Source organism: Chroicocephalus ridibundus, unplaced genomic scaffold (genome assembly GCF_963924245.1).
Source record: "Chroicocephalus ridibundus unplaced genomic scaffold, bChrRid1.1 SCAFFOLD_37, whole genome shotgun sequence".
Lineage (NCBI taxonomy): Eukaryota > Metazoa > Chordata > Aves > Charadriiformes > Laridae > Chroicocephalus > Chroicocephalus ridibundus.
In genome coordinates this window covers 1,207,664-1,226,528 of record NW_026961439.1, presented here as the reverse complement: position 1 = coordinate 1,226,528, position 18,865 = coordinate 1,207,664, and the positions used below count along the sequence as shown (strand labels likewise).

The 18,865-nt window shown below is 48.1% G+C and overlaps 2 protein-coding genes across 7 annotated transcripts in view; one reads left to right on the top strand and one right to left on the bottom strand.

The window, feature by feature from the left end:
• Positions 1 to 3,522, top strand: part of NRIP2 (nuclear receptor interacting protein 2) — a 24,204-nt gene extending 20,682 nt beyond the window's left edge. For all 4 annotated transcript variants that reach the window (XM_063321960.1, XM_063321961.1, XM_063321959.1 and 1 more), the window contains one exon: positions 3,393 to 3,522. The gene's annotated coding sequence lies outside the window, so the exon portion shown is untranslated. The remainder of the gene's footprint in view (positions 1 to 3,392) is intronic.
• On the bottom strand, positions 442 to 18,865 carry ITFG2 (integrin alpha FG-GAP repeat containing 2). Of its 3 annotated transcripts, XR_010069337.1 has the most exons (13): positions 18,292 to 18,864; positions 16,604 to 16,699; positions 16,124 to 16,165; positions 15,098 to 15,269; positions 14,643 to 14,782; positions 14,072 to 14,220; positions 13,301 to 13,395; positions 10,758 to 10,811; positions 9,014 to 9,105; positions 8,359 to 8,476; positions 7,598 to 7,771; positions 6,843 to 7,436; positions 442 to 4,345 (listed from the first exon to the last, which is right to left on the bottom strand). XR_010069337.1 is itself a non-coding variant. In XM_063321955.1 (12 exons), exons 1-12 carry the CDS (start codon positions 18,385 to 18,387, stop codon positions 7,285 to 7,287), a joined length of 1,380 nt encoding a protein of 459 aa, XP_063178025.1. In that variant the 5' UTR covers positions 18,388 to 18,864; the 3' UTR covers positions 442 to 7,284. The 3 variants fall into 3 exon arrangements, 2 of the variants coding, with proteins under 2 accessions (XP_063178025.1, XP_063178027.1); XM_063321955.1 differs by having other exon boundaries at positions 442 to 7,436; XM_063321957.1 differs by lacking the exon at positions 10,758 to 10,811 and having other exon boundaries at positions 442 to 7,436; positions 18,292 to 18,865.

The following is an 18,865-nucleotide window of genomic DNA, read 5'->3' as shown; positions in this document are numbered from 1 at the left end:
CTAACCACTAAACCTGACACTAATCCTAAACCTTAACATGAAACCTAAGACCTAACCCTGACCCTAACCCCTAGCCCCTAACCCTGAAAGTTAACCATAAACATAACCACCTAACTCCCTAACCCCCAAACTCTAACCTTGTAACCATAACGTTAATCCCAAACCCTAAACCTAACGATAACTCTAACTCCTAAACTTAAACCCTAACGCTAACCCTATCGCTAACCCCCTAACCCTAATGCTAACTCTATCAATAATCCTAAACCCAAAACTAAACGTTTAACTCTACCCCAAGCCTAACCAGTAAACCCTAACCCTTAGCCCTAAATGCTAACCCGAAATCCTAACCCTTACCCTAAGTAACCATAACTCTTAAACCTAAACGTAACCCCTCATCCTAACTCTCTAACACTACCCAAAACCCTTAATCCTTACCCAACCCCCCAACCATAACCCTATCTCAAACCCTTAAACCAACCCTAACCATATCCCTCACCCCTAATCCTAACCCTTAACATAGCACCTAAACCTAACTCCAAACCCCAACCCTAGACTAAACCTAACCCTAACACTAAATGTTAATGCTAATCCTAATCCCTATCTCTGACCATAACCACTAATCCTAACTCCTTGCCCCTAACCCCCTACATCTAACGACCCAAACCAAATTCCAGAAACTAATCCTAATTCTAAATCTAACATTAACTCCTAACACTAACCCTAACCCCACCACTAACCCCTAACACCCCTAAACAGTAAACCTAACCTTAACCCTATCCCTAACTCCAACCCTATCCCTAACTCCTAACCTAATCCATAACCCCTAACTCTAACCCCTAAACCTAAAATGCTAAATTTTAGCCCCTAACTCTAACCCCCTAACCCTAATCCCAAAAATCTAGCCCTAATCCTAAAACTAACGCTAACTCAGACCCCTAACTCCCAACACCGACCCCATCCCTAACCCTATCTCTAACTCCTTGCCCTAATGGCTCAAACCCTAACCCTTACCCTATTCCTTTTGCCAGTGCCCACAAGAGGCTCTGCTTCCCTTCAGAGCACCCCAGGGCTTTTGCCGGGCTTTGCTTTTGCCTGCCAGGGGCCCTGCTTCTCTCCAGAGTGCCCCAAAGCTTTAGCCAGGTTTTGTGAGGTCTGCAAAGGGCCCTGCTCCCTTCCAGAGCACCCCAGGGCTTTTGCCAGGCTTTGCTGACGCCCAGGCATGTCTCTGCTGCCTTCCAGAGTGTCTGACAGCTTTTGCCAGGCTTTGTTGGTGCCCACAAGTGGCTACCAAAGGAAGGTGAGGGCCACTAACAGCTTTCAGTCCTGGCCACTTCTGTGTGGGAGCCCTAGGTGGTGGGCGTGCATTTTTTGGAACTGGGCTCTGGTGAGGGTGTAGGTGAGTAGGAGTCTTCCCAAACTCAGACTGAAGGCAAGAGGAATCTCTCCAATGATTTAAAGGGTGCTGGATGGGATCCTACATAAAATTGGCATGACTTGGAGTTGACAGTTCTATTGTGACTAGCGCCTGTCACTTTACAGCCCTGCAGATACTGGCACACTAGCTGCTGTTGAAATTCACAGGTGCTGCTCATAGATGTTAGTCTCAGGATAACTCTGCTTCTGCTCATCTTCAGAACATCCTCCGGTCCTCCTGAAGCTTCTCTGTGATTCACATGCCTCATTTTTCAAATCCCCAATAGCTCAGGTTCCTCTGCGAATTAATGTGTTACAATAGGTGGAAATCACCAGCCCTATCTGTCCCTCTCTCCTCTGCATAATGAATCCTTCTTTGCATGCTCCTTCCCCCAGGCAAAGCATTCATTCTTCCACACTGGTAAGTGACAAATTTGCTTCTTCCAAAATGAATTCTTGCCTTCTTAATACTTGCCTGTGCCCTGGTTGCTAATACTGTCTCACATTGTGCCACTATCTTGCCAGCCTTTCCTCTCTGTTCTTAACAACTACATTAATTGTATATATACTGGCATATATAAACGTAGACTGTGCCACTTATCAGTCACAGATTGTTTCCAAGCAAGCACTAAATTACCGTGTGAGAGCTTTTCTCTTCATCTGTGAAATCAGCTCCAGAGCAGAAACATGTTTTTCACTTTCCTCTTGTCTATGTCAGTTGAACATGCAAGTCCACAGAGTGAAGGTCTCTTCCACTCAGACACTGAGGAAGCTGTTGCCAACAGTTATTCTGGAAGCTCCCCAGCAAGCTTAGTTGCAAGTAGAGCTTACAGGGAAAAAAAAATATAAGTAATTTATACAATTAAATGAGAACTGCAGGTCATAACGCCACGCCTGACACCTCACTTCAACTCATTCCCTAAATCACAGTCTAATCCTACAGTGTCAGTACCTGGTTTCCTCATCTCAAACAAAACTCCTTGTAGGTTTCCATCTCCCAAAGTTCCTTGTCATTAAAAGACATGTTGTTTACTGACCTTAACACGTGTATTCTGAATTCTTGCCCAAATTGGTGTTTTCTTCAAAGACCAGCATCTTTGTGTCATTACATGGGAATCCCAGCTTCCATTGTTAAAGACAGAAATCTTAGCTTTAAAAGATGTGATTATAAAATAGAAGTTGCAACATCTCAAAGAAGCAAACTTAACTCCATCTACAAACATGGTAACTTTTAAAAGTCCTCCTATGTTAAGGAACCCAGTAAGTAACTTTTAAGTGAGTTGGCAAGGCTGAAGACTGTCTCAATTGTAGTTTCTTTTGGAAAAGTCTATTATACACATACACTTCCCTACTCCCAATTCCAGTCTTTTGGAGGACAAGGCGGAAGAAGAAACCATCTAAAGATCTTTTCCACTGGAGATCAAAAAAGGGTAATGCTTTCATGTGTAAAGTAGAAATTTAGTACAATCTGCCACCTCAGAGCAGGACATAGACACATCCTCTACAAGTCCAACACTGGCTTCCACATGATGAGGCCCATCCCTTCAATACAATGGAATGTTATTATTTTATGGATAATCTCTCTGAACCACGTTGGTGGTCAGCTCCTACCAGGGCTGCTTTCCAGTAGAGTGGACACCTATCCCTAGAACGTGGACTTTGCCAAAGCCACAGTCAGGACCATTTCCAGGAGCTTGGGGTCACTTGGTTTTGAACAGAACAGGAGCTCCAGCCATCCATATTCCCAGGGGCCTGCTCCTTCTTTCACTACTAGTATGTGAGTTATGGAACTGAAGACCACTGAGTCACCTACGTATGTTTGCACTCAGTCCTCCTTTGCAAATGCCAGGATATGCATGAAGAGATATAGAAATAACTGCATTCAGCAAAGAGATCATAAAAATGAGAGCAGGGACGGCCAGGGGGTTTATTACGTCTCAGGAAAATAAAACAACCCTTTCCCTTTATTTTCTTGCTAGTGAATTGAATGTCGCAACCAAAGCCATAAATCATTTATCTGCAAATGCTCCCGCTGTCTGCAAATGCTGTTGGACTCCTCACTTGCTGTGTGCTGGCACTGGGACATACAAACGCGTCTCGCAATTCCTGCCCTGTCAAAGAGCTTCCTGGCACCAGTGGATATGCCAATCTGCTACTGAGTAAGGCGCAGCAAGCAACCTTTTCTGCTGCGTAGGAAGGAACAACTGCTAATTTCCAACTCTGCAGCTTGTGTTGGCTGGCAAGGACAGACAGACAGTGAGTTACAATGAAACTATAATGTAACTCCATCAGTCCAAAGACAGAGCCCATGGCTCCTTCTCTTATTTCGATGTATACTTCACAGAAAATTATTGCCAGTGGAAGCAGCCTGAAGCACTGACTTGGGGAAGTATTGACTGTAGCCAGTCTACTAATTGTCACTTAGGAGTTCAGGGCACCAAAAAAGAAGGAAACTCATGTTTTGGCCGAGGAACAACACGTTAAGTTCCAATTAATTAATCTGTGGGCAGTTTTGATTTTCCTTTGTGCACAAGGGGCACAGGAACAAAACACATCTGCAAGTTATTATGTGCTGTAACCAATATAAAACTGACAGGGGAACCCCTCAAATGGTTTTAAGAGCTGACGAGTTTTGGGGAACGGATGATCTGTAGCTCATGATGTGTATACTCACCTCTGCTTTCCACAATGGAGCACACCTGCGCTTGCAGAGCACGCAGCAGCAATGTTACCCTCGGGCTAGCAAGAGACGAGGGCTAGTTTGCACAGGTTGCCCTGTCCAACATTTACGTTAGTTTTGCCCCATTTTCTTTTAAAGATGGTTCTTCGGAAAATGTCATCTCTCCTGCGTTAACCCTTTCTTGTTTCTTCTCAACAATTAACAGTCCAACACTGGATCAATTTGACCTTCCTCCCTTGGAAAACATTTGACCTGTACAACAAAATTTGTTTTGCATAAAACAGTTTCAGTCATGCAACCACGTGTATCCCCCTTGCGTTTGTGTTGCTAATAAAGGTTTATATTTGGCATGGACAGACAGCATTGAGTTGTTCTCTGTTAACGCGTGTAGGCAATCCTGTCAGGCCTCAAGAAGGAATTACAACATAGCAGCGCTGCAATAGCCTGCAAGACTCAGCTACCAGCTCAGCTCAGCCTGGCCCAACTCTCAGGCAAATAAAATGCTCCAGGCAACTGCTGCAGAAACCTCTGGGGATCCAGCAGAGGATCAAAAGAGAGAGTACTTCTGTGCAGAAGCCAAACCAAAGCCAAACAATGTTGAGTGGAGCCATGGCAGGCACAAGTTGTGGTAGGAGTCCATCTGTTTTTGTCAAAGCACACACAACAGAAGAGCCCATCATCTGTGCAGCAGTACACATGGCAGGTTGTGTGAGCCATGACTGAAAACCTCAGGCATTACTATTTTCTGTTGCTTGTTACCATCCTGTTTCTGTCCCTGGGGGGGTGAGACAGAAGCCACAGAATTAAGTGGGGGTTGAGGGGGGGGCACAGGACAAGAAAATACACAACCTTAAGTAGAGAAAGAACAGCAGTCTGTGTTCAGGATGGAAGAACAGCATACGCCAAGACACAGGCCTCTTCAGGGACATCACTACAATGCTATTTCTGTTGTACGCTTCTGGAAACTGCTCTGCAGAGTCCTCCTCCACTGTGGTCCCTCTTCGTGTCAGTTCCACCAATTTTTAAGTGCAGGATTAAAAATCAACAGGGCTAGGCGGAAAATATCTCAGAATAAAGCGAAACCAAACTGTTCACTTCACCTGTAGGGACATCTGCATCTCCCCAACTCAGCTGGGCCCCAAGGGGAGGAGGTAAGAGTAGCTACTGCTTCACCTCAAGGGAGAGAAGGGAGCATCCTTACTTGTTTTGGTGATTGTAAAGAGCAGCTTTAGATTTTGGCAAACAGAAACCTGGAAGTAGCAAGAAACAATATACTGTGATCTAGTTAACAGCCTCAACAAGACTCATCCTCATTAAGAAAGGACTATGAGACTCCTGAGAGCCCAAGCGGTCACACTGACCAATTTACCAGAAGCAGTGGTGATTTCCCACTGGGATGGGCGGCTGTACACCTCAGCATCATTGAGAGCTGACGATTTCTTGAGGTTACAGGCCAAAGCTGACAAGCTTCAAGACAACTCCTTGCTTTAGCCCATCAGTCGATGGTACTGTCAGCTCTCCACAACGACAAACTCAAGCCCTGCTGCTCTGAACACCACTGTTAGTAAAGCACTAATATGACTTGAGAGCTCTTGCCTGAAGGGTCCAGTTGTACACAAGCACTTAATATGACAGAGGAACACTTAAAAATGCTTCTCAGTGAGGTTATTAAAGTGGTCTGAGAAGCAAGCTAGCTGGTACAGAACAGGTCATACCATTTCACTGCTCCATGTGTCAACTTTCACAGCTATCAAACACAGAGGACAGAAACTGTCCTCTATAAAGCTTATATTAACCTATGGATGGAAATTGCAAAGAAAAGCGAGGGCTGTTTATGTGAAGATCCTGCCCTCCTACCACATAGGTCTACTTCAACAAAAGTCCTTTTGATCCAAGGGCAAGATGCTCCTTTCTTCTATACAAAGTTCCTTCTCCCAGTAAGGGCTGCCCTTGGATGTTTTGCAGAGTGTGTAACAGCAGGTTTTCAACAGCCTGCAGGATCTTTAAGCGTTACCATTGGCTAAAAAGAGATCACTAAATTATATTTGCTACAACTCAGGCTGCCGTAAGGATGAAGGGACAGCTCCATCCATTACGCATGTCCAATAAAACATCACACAACTGAGAGAAGATAATAGACGCAAAATGGCAGGTGAGCCTGCTGCTCCTATCCTAATAAGCTGAGTTAAGCAATGGGCAAGCTGAGATGAGGAAAAGCAGAACATCAGCAGCATGTGGAAAGGTTCCTGCCTGGGCCTTTCCATGTAAGCAGCCTGGGAGAGCAATAGCCTTTTCCAGACTTTGCATACCAGCAAGTGGAACATTACCTCCAGTCCACCTTTTTCAGTTGTGCAGGACTCAAAATAGCAGGGCAAGAGGGAAGTGTTGCATTCCCACTGCTTATTGTGGAATGGCCAAGCTCTCACAGCACTACAGATCCATGGTTAAGACAGATTCCTCTTATTGCCCAGTTCACAGCTGCTTTCTTTGATAAGTCACAGCCATCCCTGGGATCACCCTGCCCAAGAGGACGGAGACAAGCAATGCTCTTGAGTACAATGGGGTTCGCTGGAGCTGTTACCTCTCAACACCTTATTAGTACCAGTTATGGTTCTTCTCACACATGTCTCCAGCTCCTCAGAACAGCAGGTGGTTTGTGAGAAACTGCTTGGTAGAAGAGCAGCAGCAGAGCAAAGGCAAACAAAAGTCTACCTTCAAAACACACTTAAATGGGAGAGAAGGCCCTTACCTCAGTTCCTCCATCTGCAGTTCCTGCACTGGGATCCTGCTAAGAACTCAGAAGTAATCACTAGACCAGTTGTAAGAATAGGCCAAAACAGAGACTGAGCTCAGCTATTTTCTCCATCTATGTCCTCAGTGCTCCTTCACAGTCACCCATAAAACGTTTTAGCTAGCAGAGAACACGGAAACTGTCAATGGAAGGCAAATGAGCAGGACCCTGGACTCTTGCTGTTCTGGTAGCTTCCTCAGCTAAAAGCAAATCAACCCACCACCTTCACTCAAGCCTACAGCCAAGCACATCCCTCCACAGAACCCGGCCTGTACATCGTTTGCTGTCTGGAAGCTTTGAGAGAGATGGGAGAAGAACAGTCTCATCTTCATGAGACATCCGATTCCAGTCGGAGAAGAATTTATGCCGATACAAAAGATGTCAACCTTCACATGACTTGTCATAAGGAATCCTGGATGACAGTGTAGTGTGCAGGGGAGTCTGTTCCAGCAGGGTCCTGACACTGCAAAGGGCTGCTCTGCTGCTGCTGTTTTTCAGGAAAATACAGTGTTTTGTGAATCAGATCTTTGACAGCAGAAACGTCGCTTCTTTCTACAGAAAAGAGAGGAAGACAGTTGTTAGGGATTCTCAACAAGCAGTATAAAAGCCCCTCTTCCTGAAGAAGTACCTGGAACTCTAGTTCCCAGCACGTCACCTGCCAGCAGCACATCATCTCTTTTTTCCTGTACAGCCATCACCCTTTCTGCACTCACCCACACCCAGCTGCTGCAGGAGACTTCCAAACTCTGGGTCACAATCCAGGATTTTCAACAGGTTGGTGGACTCCATTCTCTCCAGCTGCACGTCCCAGTAGATGTAGATCTTCTGATTGAAGCTGACATAAACCAGGCAGGGGCTGTTGCTTCCTCCTTTGCATGCATAGAGGCCTACAGAAACCAAAAGTGTGGAGATCTGACTACTTGCAAAAGTACAGAGAAAGCAAATAGGGAACTTCTTATGATGAGTACAAAAGATGTTAGCAGCAAGCACCTGGAGAGAGGGGCACAGATATAGACTTGCGTATATGAAGTCCCTTTAAGACAATCCAAGAATGTGTCTCTAAACTACTATTAATGCACAGAGCTTGGGGATTTGCAAGCTGCTTCTTGCAGGTCTGAAGAGAGGGGACTGAGCAAAGCCAAGGCTTAGGCTGGTTCTGTGGGGCTCCTCATCTCCACTTGAGAACAGCTTAGAAGTCTACAAATTAACAAAGCAGTGGAGAAGACAAGAGACCACTGTAGCACTCCCCCCAAAAAACCCCAAACCACCACAGACAAACGTCAGCAGCACCTCCTCTTGCCCCTACTTTTCACAGATGCCACCAGAGGTAAGACTAGCTGGGCATTCTGCAGTATACACACAGGGAAACTATTCCTCACTGCAGATGGACAAAAGATTCAGTGTCTCCCAGAAGGCAGTAGGAGCTTTGAGGGAGAAACGCTGCTAGGGCTGGCTTTGGAGTCAGGATTCCCACCTGCACAGAACGCACTGACGTTCTCATCTGCTTGAAATCTGGCAACAGTCCGATTGTGGTCGATGATGTATGTCTGACCATCCCATGCACAGGCAATCACCTCCTCATGCCCATTGCCCTGCAGGAACCATAAGATCGCATATTAGCACACACATCAACTATTCCCAGAGGCATTCAGGAATCTTTCCTGCTTGTTCAGAGACAGAACACTAATGCCTGAACAAGATGTCACTTTTGGATGTCTCATCCAGACAGTTCACACTTGTCCAGTTTTTTCACGCTTGGAGACCATCTCTCCCTATTGTAATCCTTACATATCATTAAGAGGTTGTAGACAACTGGGGTACTAGCAGTGGGCAAAAGCATTCAACTTTGCAATAAGATAAAAGAACAGCTTGGGGATGAAAAGTTCATAGCAGGGTGCTGGGCTCACTAGGTCAAACAGGCCGACACAGGTCAACCTCTTGCAGGCGGACAGACTGACATGAGTGCAGAATGCACCAGCACAGTCAGAGCACTCTGTGTGTCATCTTTAGAAAATCCCAACCTTCTTCAGCTGAGTCATACTCCCTCTGCCATTCCTAAAGTCATATACACAAAGCCATGTTGAGTTTTTTTGTCTTCATCCCTCTCAGCCCTATTCACAGACACTCACCGTAACATCCAGCTTTTCCAGAGCAAACAGCTGGTGATCAACCTGCACGGACCAGAGCAGTTTGTCTGCTCCCTCCATGAGCTTCAGTGTCCCTGAAAGGAAAAATGAAAAAAATAAAGTTTGTCTTGAAAATATTATGAGGGAGCAAGATGTTTGCTAACACCGGGCCCTGCACACTCCTTCAACACTTAGGATCTGCAGGCAGAGAGTTGGGCCCAGGGTACAGGCTGCAGTTGATAATAGATAACAGAGTCTCAGTTCTGGGAAGGACAGCAGTCCATTATCTCGTCATCACTAACTGGAAACAGAAAGGAAAAATGCCAGCCCTGCTAATTGGATTGTGCTTTAAGACCAGAAGAAAACTGACCAAAACAAGGTCCCAAAGTACAGTACCTCAACAGATCTCACACGAGACAGTGAGTAAACTAGAAGCTTCTCACCACGTCCCAGAGATCGTGCGATCTCAGGACAGCATGTTGACGGGTATCAGCTGAGAGCTGGCTGGCTAATAGCGTGGGCACGGCCTCTCGTCTGCTACAACCATACTGGACGCTTACCTCACATACCATTTTTCTATCACACAGAGATACTGTGATAGGACTGGGGGCGGGAGGGGCAGGGCTATGACGGAGTGGAACATGAATCTATCCTCACAGTGCCCTTCAGCCTCGGTAAGGCCGAGTGAAATACAGTGAAGCAGGAAGCCTTACCAGATGCAGAAGCTTCAGAGGTTCAGGCCCAAAGAATAATCTGAAACTCCCTAGCAGGACATCACTGGGCAGGTGGCCCAAACAGGCCAGGCTGCCCATCTGGGAAAAGAGATGTACAGCATCTCGTCTCCACACTGTTGGTTTTTGGACAGAAACCCTGCATTCAGCTCATTAGATTTAGTCCTATTGCAGCCTGTCCTATCACTTCTCGGTCAGGGGCACAGCAGAACCACCTGGCTCCAGGCCTGCGTAAGGCCAGCTCCTCTCTAGCAATACTCAAGTTCCAGCATCCATTTCCTTTACTGCTTTTCAAAACAACCCAAGTCCCTTCAAGTACAAGGACACATCTCTGCTGTGGTTTAGAGGCTCCTGCCTACATGAACGGCACTTGCTGAATAGGCATCTCAGTTGTCTAACTGTTGAGTAAGCAGGCAACTCAGCAGTCAGCAGATGAAAGTTCTAGTCTCTTTCTCCACCTCAAGCTCCTTTGGGCCAACGACCTAGCCTCTTCATTTTCCCAGCCGCTTGCTTCAGCACAGCTTTAATACTTCTACCCCCATAGGCCATGAAAGTAATTAGCGTTTGTAAAATGCTTTGAAAGCCACAGATAAATAGACTGTAGCAAGGGAGAGAAAGGCAGCTGTTAGTAACGGATAGAAAAGATACCAGATTTCCTGGAGAGAGCAAGCCTGCGCAATATCAGACCCAATTGAGTAAGGAATAGAAACACAGGCTCAGCTTCAATGTGTTTCATCATATCCTCAGAGACAGGCATGTTATGACACACCTAGTTTATGGAGGACTTGCTCACAGTGACAACTCTTACCTTAGCTCCTGTCTTAGCTTTCATGCCTTCATATAACATATGTTGGCAAAAGGAGTCTGCGTCAAGTCTCTTGCCTGACCCAGAAAGCATTTCTGAAGCCTGGCTCACCCTTCTTTCAAAACCAAAAGCACTTTTTTCCTCCCTTTGAATCAGTGACAGGCCTTGGCCGCCCTACAGGCCTTTCTTCCAGGACAGTGGTAGGACTTACCATCCAGAGTACAGAGGGCAAAGAGACCCGAGCCACTATTCTCACTGGAGCAGCCTGTAAGTGCAGAAGAAAATTACAGGAGTTGATGCCGTTTTATGAGTATCATCCCCTCCCTCTCCTGAAAAAAAAAGGATCTAAAATGAGCTGATCCATCCTGCCTCCTTTTTTGCTCAACCTTGACACTTGGCTTAGCAGATATCTGCAGATTCTTACAACCAATCATACTTCTTACTGGCTTTTATTTGTAGGGCACTGCATCTCAGAACCCAAGACCTTTGGTTTGCACTGATGTGCAGGCACGTCTGTCTCTGCTGTCTGTTCCTAGGAGTCTGTACCATGTATGCACTTGCACGCACATGGCAGTTCTGATTTTTGTGGACTGCCCACTCCATGCATCACATCCCCTCCATGCTCCAGAAATGCACAAGCATAGGCAGGACCATCACAAGGGACAAAGTGAAGAACAGCTGAAGCCAAACAAGAGTATTACAACTGTACCCTCACTGTTTCTTTCAAGGATAGGAACATGGCCTTCAGCTGTTCTGGGAAGGCGCAGGGTAAAAAAATAGAGGTCCCGCCAGAAGGACAAAGCGTCAGTCATGTTAATACAAAAGCACCTCCATGGCAACTCCTGAATGAGTCTGTGGAGATCACACTACCAGCTATAGTGTTTTCACTGTAGCAAAACTGTACAAAAGCTGTGATCCTCTCCCAGCAAACACTGGTCAGATGCTTAGAGAGCCCTTGCCTTATGAGCAAATTAGACAAGTGCCTTCATGCTCATCTACGCACTCAGCCCTGAGCGCGTAGATTTCCTGGGCTACGCTTATACAGTTGTGAACTTCCAGCAAGCAGTATCCTCTCCAAAGCCTGTATAGCACAGTTGTGTGCAGGACAGAAGCACTGACAAATGTGACTACTTAAATGTGAAGAGGAGACTCCCCTGACCACGAGGCTGCTTCAGCCCTTCAGTAGACTCTCTACCTAGCTACCAATCAGAAAAGACAAACAAGTTTTGAAAGTGATATCACATTTGGCAGGGGAGGACTGGAGCTGTACTCAACTACAGCTGCATTTAATCCTTTCAGTGACAATGGAAGAGACCCACTGGCTCCCTAAGGTCTGCAGGAACTCAGGAAACCTGGCAGTCAGGGACAAGCCACCAGAGCTGAAAAGAAATAGGCAGTTTCACCAGAATGACCTAATACTGCAAGCCTACCTCCACCGTCCATAGACAGCTCCAAGCTACAACACCCTGCGCACTCCTAGGTCACAGACCACCCTATTTCTGCAGATCAGCTTAAAGTAAATAGTTGCTCAAGTGCTCTATTGCCCCTAGCTGACATTCATCCAGACAGGCTCTGATCCAAAAAGATCTGCTGTGTCCCCCTTACAAACTGGCCAGCACAGCGCTCTTCAGCTGTTTCATTACTGATGGTCCAGCATCAGTGAGCTTTTCACAACCTTCTCTTCATCCCTTGTTCTGTGTGCCTTCATTTTTCACAGACACCTCTCATTAGATGCAAGGGTTTGTGATGCAGTGAAATATTAGATTTCATGCTCTGTTGGCCACGTTGCTCACAGCAGCATCCAAGATGCTGAAAGCATTACAAGCTTAGGAACTGGGGAGAAAGGGCACTCTGGGGAAGGGGAAGAGGAGTGGTTTCAGTGGATTGCTCTTCTCCCACAGCTCTAACTACATTGTACAGCCTAAAGTATTCTCAGACAGCACTGCAGGTGGTAATACTTGAACGGAGCAAATGCAGCTGGATTCCAGACAGCTACGGACTAGAAAAAGTGATCTGCATTGAGAATTTTCTGCCTTCTTGTATTATGCCCACACATTCCAAGAGGGAATGAAAGCTGCTTATTTTCCACAGGTACCAAAACACGGATCAGCAAGTGCACCAGGCAGAGGTCAGAGCACAAAGCAGTTAGACAAGGGAAGCAGTGTCAGTGTGTGAGAAAACTCTGGACACAACATCTGAACAGAATACCTTAGAAGAAGACAGAGGACAGTGATATAAACGAAATACGGAAGCAGCTCTGGAAGGGTTGGGACTGCATAGGTGAAGGAAGGGAAGGATATAGCTGCCAGGTATCGGGAACCGAATGCTGAAAAGCACAAAAGCAAGAATAAAGATGAGGCTGTGGAAAGGAAGATATGCATCTAGGGAATAAGAAGAGAGCATAAGCTGCAGCCATGCAAAAGCAAAGATCAAGGATATTTGTAGGAGCAAGGCATGTCAGCCATTCAGGTTGACTAAATGCAGGCCACTGGAGGCTGCAGAGAAACTGTTGTCCTAGGTGAAGAGTAAGGGCTACCTAGGGAAGGACAAAGGCTATAAAAAGTTCAAATGCAAATTTCCAGCTGTCTTTTCTTTGGGAGCTGGCTAACAGAAGCTGACTTCCCTCTGTTCTTGCAGCTGCCTCCCACTGTTATTTTTCAACCATGGGAAATCTGATTTCACGCTGGACTGATGTATTGAAAAACTATTAGGGGCCACTGTTGGGCCAGAGACCTCAAGCTCCTAATCTCTCACCTCGGCCAATGCTGCCAATTAGATGAGTAGAAACATTCTTGTTGTGAATCCGTCCAGATGTTTGGTGTAGAATAACATCTCTAATAGGTGCCTCGCTAGGGAAAACAGAGACAGACATCAGGGAAAGGTTAGAGAACCATGCCTGGGACTGTGCCAGAACGATCTCGAGAGCAGTGTACTCCAAAGCTCTGCAAATCCAGAGACTGATAGAGTTCATGCATCGGTTAGCCCTTTAACGGTAAAGACCAAGGCAAAGAATGCATGCCACCTCAGATATGAAAGGAATTCACTAATATTTAAAAAAAAAACCAAAACAACCAAAGAAAAACCAGAACGATTTGACGCATCAGAAAACCGTAAAGAACTAAGGCCCAACCTTTCAGTTGCTACCCTTCCCACAATTAGATAGGTCACCAGATTGCCTACTCCTCTTTCCCTGGAGATCTAGGTCACCCATTTCCCTGCCTTAGCCTCCAGTACTGCCTCCCTCTGTGAGCTGGTTTTGCCACTTTCCTTGCCCAACCCAAGGGGAACAGAGCAGGACACAATGAAAGCAGTATTCATCTTCATGACAGAGGTATGAAGAGTGTTCATGAAAGCTTGGATGCAGGTGGGCTTAAGTCATGAACTCCCAACAGGTGGTTACTGAAGCAAGGACAAATGAAAACAACTCCCTCCCTCCCCCCTCAGAAAGGCGGTGTGGTGGTGCCCCCTTGCGACGGCATCTACAGCGGAATCTCCTCATCTATCTCGTGGAGTAATGCTCTTCACCTGCTTGGGGCAGAGTTGTCTCTTCCCTCTGTCGTGGCCTGCTGCTCAGTGTCCCAGGTGCACAGCAGAATGGCATAACCGCAGCCTGGCTGAGACACCATCAACTCCGGAGAGCCATCAGGACCTGGGTTCACAGACAGGCTGTCCACCTGTATTGGCAGAGAAAAAACGTGGACGGTCAGACCGAGAACTTTAAACACCTCAGAAGGGTTCATTGCACTCCTTGTACCTGAACTTAAAATATGGCAGATCTTCTCATAGAGCTGAACAAATTCAGCTAGAAGCAAAACGTCCAAGTTGCAGTAAAAGGTTATGTCTCCCTACCAAAAGCCACTTAAGAACACACTAGTATTTTCCACTAACTCTCTCTGGTTGGGTGAGAGCAACTGACTGTTTCCCAGACCAACCCAGCAGCTGCTCTGTAGAACAACCACTGGCAAATCTCCTTTCAAGCCATCAACATGACAACTGCTTTGTTCACAGGACTGAGACTTTGTGCTTCTTCCCCTGGGAGAACCACCTCTTGAAGACTGTTATGGCAACTTCTGCTCTGAACACCTTGTTTCCTTACCTGACCTTCTAGCAGCCATTTCTTCAACAGGAGCAACTGTCCAGAAACATGGTCTGGATTCTCCGACAAGTCCTCCCAGCGAAAGGCACGTACCACCCTGTCAGTGTAACCCACCACCAACTCACACTTGCCATCTCCATCTGCAGGGAATACAAGGAGATAGATGGGCTCTCTCAGGCTTTCACAGCCCCAATACCTCCAGCATGCAGAAAACCCATCCCCTGGTTTCCATCAGGTAGCATCCCTGAGGATCCCAATCCTGTAATGAGAACTTGCACTTCAGGAAAATTCCTGAAGTTCTTGCTTCTCTCCTCCATGACTTCGCTGTGGTTTGCTTGTTAGAGCACCTGTTTCAGCAAGATAGTGAGTCCCACGCACTTTCTCTCTCTCCTCCACCACCTCATGCCCACAAACTCCCTCACCCTGCACTCCCACACACCAGCTTCCCGGCTCACCAATGTCACTGATCAGCATGACTTTGGTGTTGGCAGGAATGTGCTGTTTGAACACTGGCTTCTGCTCTTCTGCTGCTGCCAACTCATGGTGGCCTGAAGCATCTGGGTGTTTTGGAGAAGTCAGGTCAAAAAGATGAAACCAGCCTTCTGCACTCACTGCCACTACGAGATTCTAAGAGGGAAGAGAAAAAACATTTGATTTTTTCTATTTTAGAAACTGCAGAAGCTGTCCCACAGCAGGGTGAGGGAAGATATGAGGGTAGATCCATCAAGATCAGACTGCTACAGAGGGAACAGGAGAAGATTTTTGGCCAGCATACAAACTACTCAGGTACTACAGGGTCCAAACTTCTTGTTCATCCTTGTCAGACGAGACTATCAAGTTGATGCGTGCATGCAATCCCCAAACAACGTGTGGCTTCCTCAATGCTCACTTCAGCTCTGCTCCTCACTGGAGCACACATAGCTACAGTATTTTAGGCAAGTTGCCTAAACAGGGACTTTTGGACTCAGTTAACCTGGTTTAACCCCCAGAAATAGCAATCCAGCAAAACAAGTCATATTAGACCCAGTGGAATTTGCTTGGGAGTCTAGACTATTCTGTGGCTCAGCCTTGATTAGATGGCCTTAAATGCTACACAGCCAAGTGGCAGAAGGGCCATGGCCCACAGCAGGGAATAGCACAGAGCAGGGTAAAAGCCACGGAGGAAAAGGAGTAACCCTCAAACCACCAAAGCCCTGCGACACTCACAGAGGGGAACGTGCAAATCAATAGTGCTTTCTGAAGACAGGAGGGGTTTCCTTGCTCACGAAAACCTGCATATGGCCCACAGATACAGGTTACATGTAAACAGAAGAACAGTTTTAAAACAACAGTGCTAAAATTCTATGAGCAAGGGCAGATCCTGGAGAGAAAGCACCTGCTACCTGTCCTCCTCCACTCTCAGGATATGACATGACCCTAATCTCATAAGCACCTCCCACGTGCCCTACAGACACAGCTGGGAAGAGTTTGGCTGCTCTCACCTTTCCTTTATTGCATACATCTCCCACGCCAACACATGTGAGCTGCAAAAGAAAAGAAGGGCCATACGTGAGAGAAGGCAACACAAGACAGCACTCTGGGATAAGCCTACCCCCTCCTCTCTCATAAACCATCTCTTGAACTCTAAACAGCCTTTTCAAGGACAAAGAGAGTAGAGACAGAAACACATCTGTCATACAATTGCCCAGAGCCCTGGGGCAAAATCCACAATGCACATAAGCAGGGTCAAGGTGGGACAAAGGCCCAGTTCCTGTGTTTGTTCAGTACTTTGCTCATCACTTCTTGCCCATGGGACTAGCTGTGGGCAAAAGCAGGGTCTTGCATAACTACATAAAGGGCATCATAAGCAGTTCTGGCTGCCATTCCCCTCTGGCCTACGTATTCCTAGGCAGTGGTCAAGGACAGCTGGCTGCACATACACCTAAAGGCCTAAGCATTTAAAAATTTTGTCAAGAACTGACCATTCCTTGGCAAGATCGCACAGCCCACGGTTTGTTGTCATCGTTCTTGTAAACACAGAGTTTCCCATTGGTGTCTCCCACCACTAGCTCATTCAGCTGTAGAAGAGAATTGGCTTAATAAGAAGAAATTCACAATTGCAGTAACAGTATTTATTCCCACATAGCCATAATTACAGAGTTCATATCTAAAAATCACTCTGTGGAAAGAAGCAGCAAAGCAAGACAAGAGTTAAAGAGACAGCCTCAAATCAATAGAGGGGGAAAAAAACCAAAACAAACCAACTTAATTCTACTCTCACAGATAAAAGAGCTGGAGAGGGGCTCCTTAGAGCAACATCCTATTATCCACCGCTTCTCTAGCCGTCATTTCAGGGTTTTGTCACTGACTGTTTTAACGTCCTGCTCTGCTGATCATCATCATCACCACCACCCCATCAGCCATCCTTCAATCTAGATCTACTTCACATTTCTTGAGTCACCCGAGGAAGCTGATGGCAATGGGCAATCCAGAAAGAGGCTGCAAGAACACTTATAACAGATTTACGCAGGATGCTCAATCTCGCTGATAAAGGGGTAAAAGTCTTTCAAAACGGTGATTATTTCTTTAAAGACGACTGCTAAAAATCGCCAACCACGCTGCCTGGCGAGCCTACTCCTACTGTCCCATCTTCTGCATCACGCTTCTGTGTATTTAAATTGTGTGTGTTTCATAACTCCCTGCACAGGTTACCCCACATAACACAACGTCTTATGGGAAAATGTGTTTTATCATCCACTGTACTGCTAGCCACGACATTTTTCAGGATAGGGCTGTAATAAAATTTGACTGTTGAGGAGAAGGGGCAGTTTACCTATACCTTGTTAAGCTAACCTCTTCCTAGTTACAGACAAATCGGACCATCAGAAACGGCCATTTGTGGGGCTGACAGCAACGTTCCCAATGCACATCCACCCATTGTAGAGATGAAGAGACATTAAAATGCGGCTCTCTACCTTGTTTCTGATCCACTGTGCCCAAGCAAAGCGTTTCCCCACAGCACTACATCTCCACCAGCGTGGCAGGAGACTGGCTCGCTCTCTTTGGGACCAAAAGTTAACCTTTATAGTACCTATACATCATCCAGGGCCCGTGCCAGGGGTGCTTAGCGCATCTAATGGTGATGGAAGCACCGACCAGCTGCAGCCCAGGACCACTAAAACGTTCAGTTCCCAAGGGACGTCTGGGGGCCACGTGACCCATCCTCTGGCCCTCGCGCCTCTGACCTTGCTCAAGCACCCGCCAAGCTCCCAGTCCCGCAAGGGTGGGAGCCCCATCACCTCCTCCAGGAGCCTGCTCTGGCACCGCGCCATCCTCTCGGTGCTGACCCCAGCTCCATTTTAGCTTCCTTCGCTACAACCTGCGACTGTCGCCCCTTGCCCTGCCGCTGCTGACCTCCGACAGCGCCTACGGGCAGCCCCGGGGTGCTCCCCAGGCCGGCCAAGCCCGGCTCCTTCGCCCCGCGCAGCGCGACGGCCCGCTGTTGGGCTCCCTCCAGCTGCCCGCCCAAACCGGGCCCGCGCCTCCGCCTCCCCCTGCCCCTGCCCCGGAGGCGCCGCCACCACGCGAGGGCGGAGCTCGCCCCACCCCGCCCCGCCCTGGCCCCGCGCCGCCCGCCCGGGCCCGCAGCAGCCACCCCCGGCCTCCGTACCGCGTCGTTGTCAGCGTCCCCCAGGCAGATGGCGTGCGGAAAGAGGCTGCCGCCGAAGTCGAGCGCCACGCACTGCACGTAGCTGACGGACCGCATCCCGCCGCCCGCAGAGGCGGAACTCCCGCCGCCGGCTGCCGGGCCGGCCGCCAGGCTGGGACGGCGGGGAGCGACGGCGGCTCCGCAGGTACAAACGCGGTCGGGGCGCGCAGGCGCAGGGACGGGATCACGTCGGGGCGGGGCGCTCCGGTCAGCTCCCCCTCGGCGCGGCCCTTCCCCCGCCCCCGGTTTCCCGCCGTTCCCCGCGGAAGCGCCCCGGAGCCCGGCCCCGCGGGGCCAGGGGAAGGGCGAACCCCGCCTCGCGCTCCGTCTTTGCCGTTGCTCTCCGGGCAGCCGGGCCCGCGGCCGCCCTGCCGCCCCCCGCGGCGTGCCGCGCCCCCCTCCGGCTGAGCGAGTGCCCGACGGCCGTCCCCGTTATCCGGTGTCGGGCGGCGCCACAGTGCCGGCGCTCCGCCCGCCGCTTGCCAAACGGGAACGGGTTTTACGCGGTGCAGCTCGTCCCGACAGCGAAACCGCC